General features: G+C 41.3%; 1 protein-coding gene across 1 annotated transcript; it reads left to right on the top strand.

Annotated features, from left to right (window-relative positions):
- The first annotated feature begins 4,953 nt into the window (after positions 1-4,953).
- On the top strand, positions 4,954-6,281 carry LOC120648577 (putative GEM-like protein 8). Its single transcript, XM_039925317.1, has 4 exons — positions 4,954-5,318; positions 5,418-5,498; positions 5,597-5,871; positions 5,985-6,281. The coding sequence occupies exons 1-4, from the start codon at positions 5,207-5,209 to the stop codon at positions 6,159-6,161; spliced, it is 645 nt and encodes a 214-aa protein (XP_039781251.1). The 5' UTR covers positions 4,954-5,206; the 3' UTR covers positions 6,162-6,281.
- Positions 6,282-7,598: the final 1,317 nt, after the last annotated feature.

Raw genomic sequence — 7,598 nt, forward strand, 5'->3', positions numbered from 1 at the left:
GAGCAGAGCGAAGAAAGAATGAGCCTTTTAGAAAAGAATGGATTATTTCAGATGTTACAGTGCCTTCCTCTAAATCTGATTTTGTACAAATTAAAGATATCGCTTTGTCTTCTGTTGGACCTAATATTTTGCAGCATATATCTAAAACAGAAGACAAGGTGATAGAGAATGAACAGGTAATTGTCTCAGGTAAGAGCTCTCTTGATGTGCTGAAATTGTCAACCACTCATGCTATAATAGAGCAACATTTAGTGGACACCAAATCTGAATTGACTTTGTCAAATGATAAATATTCTACTGAATTTTTTGATAAAGAAGAGTTGTGTGATAGTTCTATGTTTATCCCTGTGCCACAACTTGTGAAGGAAACTGATCCTTTTGTTTTGGAACCAAAGACTTATGCTAAAAATAAACATTTGATTCCAATTGCTACAGAAAAGGATGAAAGGACATTGTTGTCTTCTTTAAATACTTTGGGTTATATAGAGTTTGATACTTTGTGTGCACTTAGTAGTTTGGAGGAGAAATTTAAATGTGTTGGATTGCCATGGTTATCTCGATGTACATATCACTTTATTGGCAATTATAATTGTAAAGGAGAGTACATGGTGCATCGTGTTTATATATGTTCAAATCTGAAATCTCCTTTTGCGGTGCAACAATTTGATGAAAAAGAGGGCTATTTTAAGACTCATCCTATCACGCAGTGTTCCTCTTATTCTTTTTTGTTTGTTTTGTCACAACAGGTTCAATTTCAAGAAGGGGAGCAACGCAGAATCATGTCAAGAATGGGAACAACTACTTCCGCAAGCATCAGCGACTTTGAGTCGAGGACGACTCAAAACCAAGAAGGGGAGAATGATGAGGACATGACCAATATGCATATGACCAAGGCCCAAGCGAAGATAGAGTTCAAAGCCCAATCCACATTGAAGTCCGATTTATTCGCGAGTCCGGTTCGGACTGCAGGAGCAGGCCTCACGAAAATGGACGCCCAGGCCACATATGGGCTCCGTTTTGGGCGTTCTATATATTGTTGGAAAGCTAAGGAGATAATATTTCCAACCCAACTGATCCCATATCAAAATACGCTCGAAGTCGATGGGAATCGTCGAAACAACATGACGACCAGAATCTGTCTGGATGCAGCGACGCCAGTTTTTGGGCCCGAAGGCCTTGTACTCTCTAGGGTTGCCCGGCCACCCCCTCGGCCGCCCCCCTAGCCTCTCTCTTCTATATACACAGCAGCCGCCATTAGGTTACTTGGGTTTTGCTTAGATTATTCTGTCGAGAACAGTTTCGCCGCCGTATCAGTTTGTGAGACCCCAACTTTGAGATTAATCTTTCATCTGCAGAGTCACTTCAATTGAGCTGCGTTCTTTCAAGTTCTTGCTTGTGTTCTTCGTTGCGCTTGCAGGGATTAGCCTTCTTGGCGAGGTCAACCGGGTTGTGACACGGTTGATAACCAGAGGAGTTGTGGTGCTAAGATTGCTAAATTCGGGTCTTAGGATCTGAAGCCGGATCGGTGTGTCTCGCTCCGCCTACAACGAGAGTTACCCAGAACCTGACGGAAGATCGGGAACCCATGTCCCCATTAGACTCGACACATGTTTTCCAAAAATGACAAATGTACATACAATACTCTAAGATAATTATAACGTCCCGCCTCCCCGAGGCCGGGCCCGTTTACATCTAGCAGCTCTCTAGGACATAGACTACCCTCACAGACCAACACATGTCTTTTCTGCATACTTTGTCCTCACTCGTGCGCACCCGAAAATCACTTCCCGGTCGGTCACCCATCCCCAAATTGCTCCGGGCCAAGCACGCTTAACCTCTGAGTTCTTTGGAGACCGGCTTCCGGAAAAAAAGTTGCAACTTGTTGGTATGAGTATCCTATTAATCCTATTAAACCCTGGGCCGGGGTGTCACATATTACATAACGTCCCGCCTCCCCGAGGCCGGGCCCGCTTACATCTGACAGCTCTCTAGGACATAGACTGCCCTCACAGACCAACACATGTCTTTTCTGCACACTTTGTCCTCACTCGTGCGCACCCGGGAATCACTTCCCGGTCGGTCACCCATCCCCAAATTGCTCCGGGCCAAGACCGACTTCCGGAAAAAAGTTGGAACTTGTTGGTATGAGTATCCTATTAATCCTATTGAGCCCTGTGCCGGGGTGTCACATACTCACCCCCTTAAGAGACCGACATCCCCGTCGGTCAATCACAAGCCAAGAACGTCCTCTCTTGGCCACGTCCCGTACGTCCAGTGCCAACGGTCCATGTGCCACGTCCGTGCGTCCAGTGCCAACGGTCTCTGTGCCACGTCCGTGCATCCAGTGCCAACGGCACATCCCAGATGCCCGCGCACTGATCCGCCACGCGCCCGTCCACATGCTGGTGGCATATGCGCCCCCACGCGACCGTGCTCATGCCCGCGCACTTGCGCCCGTACGTGCCCGTGAAACCGCGAGAGTCGGCTCTGATACCATTCTGTAACGTCCCGCCTCCCCGAGGCCGGGCCCGCTTACATCTAGCAGCTCTCTAGGATATAGACTGTCCTCACAGAACAACACATGTCTTTTCTGCACATTTTGTCCTCACTCATGCGCACCCGGGAATCACTTCCCGGTCGGTCACCCATCCCCAAATTTCTGCACACTTTGTCCTCACTCATGCGCACCCGGGAATCACTTCCCGGTCGGTCACCCATCCCCAAATTGCTCCGGGCCAAGCACGCTTAAACTCGGAGTTCTTTGGAGACCGACTTTCGAAAAAGAAGTTGCACCTTATTGGTATAAGTATCATATTAATCCTATTAAGCCCTGAGCCGGGGTGTCACAATAATATTCACTATAAACCACTAATCGATATTACAACTAAAATAGAGATATCGCAAGATATCTGATACCAATGTCTTTATCGAGCAAGATCACCTTTCTGACAGAGTTCTGCATAAGGTCCAAGTATGGCAGGTCAATACCTGGCATGGAAAATGGAGTTGAAATCTGGAGCAAAGCACGATTTATGCTATGCTGGAATCAAGTCAAGATTAGCAGAAAGCAACTAATTTTACACATCAGACTAGTCTCATTCCACATCATTCACAAGTCCGAGCCCATCACCTTGGGCACCATGTTCTTGAACCATGAATCTGGCAACGCAATGTTTTTGTTAGTTTGTTTAAGATCCTGAATGATTCTAAAACACTAAGGCTGTGGCCCACAAGGGAAAAAGCACACCAATGTGGAGCCATAACTGAAAAGAAGATTTTAAGCTGAAAGGCTCAGAATAACAGTATTCTTTTGTCATTTTAATCATCAGTATAGTAGGTGATTCAAAAATTGATATGGCATTTAGCACATTAGCAGAAATGAAAATATTAAAGCATTTCTGTATTTCCTTCCCCTAATGTCAGTAAATACAGTTTGATTCTGATTTATGAACATAATTAAGCAAGCACGTGATGGTGAATACACAACAGAAGCAACTTTCAGTTTATGTTAATCTTTTGTTCCATTATTAGCACTAGATTTATCAAAGCCACATCACACATGTAAGACCAGAGCAGGGTAGATTGAATGGGTCTTAGCCAATATTCGTGCACAAAAGACTTGCCACATGTCAGATCAAGAGTGACAAAGTGCGGATGAAATATCTCTAACATAACACAGTTATAAATATCACCAATTTGAAACTAAACAAAGGATACCACAAGACAGCTAATTTTTTTTGAAAAGATCACAAGACAGCTAATACCAGTGGCTTTATCGAGCAAGATAACTTTTTCGAGGGGCTCTGTATAGGTTCCACGTATGTCAGCTCAACACCTGGCATGGAAAATGGAGCGCAGACCTGGAACAAAGCAAGATTATGATATCTTTAAGTCCATATCTGCAGAAAGTGACTAGTTTACATATCTTTAAGTCCATATCTGCAGAAAGTGACTAGTTTACATATCAGATTAGTCCGTTCCACATCATTCAAGTCCGAGCCCATCACCTGGCCCACCATGTTCTTGAACCATGAATCTGGCAGGGAAATGTTTGTCTAAGATTCTAAATTATTTGTACCTCTTATTTGTAAGGACAATGCTGTGGCCCGCAGGTGCAAGCGAAAAGGCACACTAATGTGGAGCCACAGCTAAAGATCTTAAGCCAAAAGTCTCATTAGAATATTATTTATTTTGTTTTGTGTTAATTGGCAGGTATTAAGGGATACTAATTACTAAATTATTACAAACAGCTTCAAAATTTTAATGAAAGAAAGTCATAAGGTAATGAGGCAGGGATGGCATCATTGATGCCAGATACTAAACTTTTTATATCGTGGGTGAACAAGCTATACTTAACTCGATGAAAACATTAAAGCATTTGTGCAGATCCTTCCTCCTGGTGTCAGTAAGTATGATTTGATTCTAAACTTAACTAGAAACTATGTGACAGTAAGTACACAGAACAAAACATCTTTTAGTTTCTGTTACTCTTCTGTTCCATACTAAGCATCAGATTCATGATAAGCACATCTTCAACACACAGGTGGCATCAATCTTGTCAGCTAAATTTACCATGTGCACACTTTTCTAGATTGTTCGAGATTCCAAACATTCTTCACAACAACGTGGCTCAAGTATGTGTGAAAGGGAGACGTACCTGAACCAAGTATACACCAGTAGTTTGGCTTCAGGTTTGAACCAACCATGTGTATGTTTCACTTTCCTCTCCACTCTCCATCAACCTATTTCCTGAAATGGGAAGAAGAATCAGCTATGCGCTACGTGTCATTGGCTAATTAGAGTTCATTATATCTAAATGGCAAAACCTATATGTGCTCCTGTCAGAACCTAATAAAATCAACTAAAAGCTTGTCATCAACTGACTCATCAACACCATGTGGTAAGCAATAGAAAGAGTAGGAAAGGAAAGCATGGGACCTCTCCATCTGTTCTGCTTGCCCATTTCTTTAGTCAAGAAAGCAGGCCTTGCTTTTGTTCCTGATGAGACGATGGTGAGTATGCAGCATAAAGTGCTGATTCAGTTAGACCACATTGTCCCCTAGAATAAAGCAGCCTTTTCAGTAGCTTCACCATATAAATGCATACATATGGCTCAGACATTGAGCGCTAGTAGGCATCAAATTCTCACAGGCAAAGACCAAATACCAGCATCCAAGCAGAATTGTAGATAGATCTTCTCCAAGCAATGGAAAGTTTCATCCAGGAGCATGTCGTTGGAATTCCGTTGGTTTCGATTGCATATGCCGATGAGGAAACAGAAGGGACACCTTCCTGCTCCGCCTTGATTCGTAAAAAGAGTAAGAATCTTACAACCTTCTTCCCCAGTTCTCCCTGTCCCTTTGCAATAACTTTACGCTGTATGCCCATATTGATTTGATATTCTTTGCATTATACAGATAAGAAGAGTTCCTTCATTTATCGGATGAGCAAATTGAGCCAGAAAAAAGATAACTACATGCAAGGGTTCAAAGAACACTGTAAGAATTCAACCATTGTCCTTTTTTCACAAATGAAAGTTCTGTCATATTGATAAAATAAAATTCTCATCACTGATACAATCTTTTTTTCTTTGCAGTATATCTGGGACCAAAAATTTCAGAAACTATCAAAGGGAAACTAAGCTTTGGTGCAAAGGTTCTCCAAGCTGGTGGTATTGACGAAGTCTTCAGAGAATACTTTGCAGTCGAGAAAGATGAGAAACTAGTGAAAGCATTCCAATGCTATCTTTCAACCACAGCTGGTCCAATAGCTGGAATGCTTTTCATCTCAACTGAGAAAATTTCTTTCCATAGTGATAGGCCTTTGAATTTAGCATCTCCCAAAGGAGGCAGAACAAGGGTGCCTTACAAGGTAATTGAAGCAAAGTCTCCTCGACATACAGTAGTTTATCAAATAGAAAAATGCAACACAAAGATATTTGGACACACTCAAAGTTAAGCTTATAAAATTTGTACCTTCTGCAGGTGTTGATCCCCTCAAAGAGGATAAAGAGTGCTTCAGTGCGGGAAAATTTATACAATCCAGATGAGAAATATATTGATGTTGTTACTGATGATGGTTTTGATTTTTGGTTCATGGGTTTTGTAAACTACGAGAAATCATTCAAATATCTTCAGCACATAATTCAAGAGCTGAGATGATGTGTGTAGTTCTTTAATCTGAATTCTGAAACATACTACATACCATGTTGATATGGTATATGTACATTGAACACATAGCGTTGATCAATCATTTGATTGGAAAGCTAAGTTTTCCAATGATGTCTTTGAAGGATTCAGTATTGTCAAAAACACTGATCAATCATATCGAATGAACTGATTGATCAGATCCTGTCAACACCCTTTTTTTGTAACCAGAAGGTTATATTGGAGAGGCTCAGCTCTCACCAGAAGCTTTCATTTGAAGTATAACCGGAAAGGGATTATGCTGAACTAAAGATTTCACCCAAAGTAAATGTATGCATACAGTTCTTCTAATTCCTCTAACTAAGAGAAGAAGAGCTACTTTCCTCACATTGATTAGCTATATCCTCACGAAGGGGTTAGTTTGCACCTGATATGTTCCCATTGTAATTTGGCATCCTTTTCCTCTTTCATTTCCTTTTCTTGTTCTTTGGCTGTTCTTCCTGTACAGTTTTCTCATCTTTTAATTTGTAGCCAGTAGGGGCACCCCTCCATTTTTCTAAAAAATAAAATTCATTCTTATGTGAAATTCGTAAGTCTATAGCCGTCACAAACTAAATTAGTGTATGCTCCATGTGCATGTGATAGCGGATTATCATGTTCCATGCACCTCTTGCCTATTATGTTATTTATTTATTTTTCTCTGGTACATCAGATGTGTGATGGGTTGTAGTATTTTCTGGGATTCAGTAGATTAAAGGGTACTAGGCATTGAAACACAAAAACAGAACAGAAGGGTAAAAAACTGTTAACGAGTGTAAGAAAATGGCAGTGTAAGGAGTGAGAAGGTAATAGCCAATGCTGTCCACATTGTAGCTAAATGTTGACAGATGCACAGAAAATGTACATTACACTATCTGAGGATAACCTCTTGGTTACACTCAGCCCTAGGGGCTGTTTGGGCATGTGTGTGCATGTGTGCGTTACATGAGTCATGTTGGACTCTCTTCATCTTCTTAATATAATGACACATGCAGTTCTCCTTCACGTTCGACGAAAAAAACTGATAGCCTAACACTGTATTGTCTCTGTAAAAAGCAATCAAGTGCCGCACTAAGTGGTTTCTTGCAGCCGGTGTACAATGTCATAAATTCAGTTTTACGCATGCTAGTTGACACTTGGCATGTAATGTAACATGCAAAACAAAAGGTAATTAGGTAACCATGTGCTGACTAAATCTCAGATTTTTAAGTGAAAAAAAAACCTCATTTGCCCAGCAGATAGGTCCCTTAAATGACTTGCTAGCTATTCTAACAGCTCCCTTTGATGTTTAACTACATTTTTTTCGAAAGCTATGTTTAACTAAATTTATCTCAGGTTTAAATAACATTGACAAAGTTCAAGGTGCAGTAGTATACAATTGAAAACCACTTTTCTACTAAAGTTAATAAAGTA

This window comes from Panicum virgatum, chromosome 9K (genome assembly GCF_016808335.1).
Source record: "Panicum virgatum strain AP13 chromosome 9K, P.virgatum_v5, whole genome shotgun sequence".
Taxonomy (NCBI): Eukaryota; Viridiplantae; Streptophyta; class Magnoliopsida; order Poales; family Poaceae; genus Panicum; species Panicum virgatum.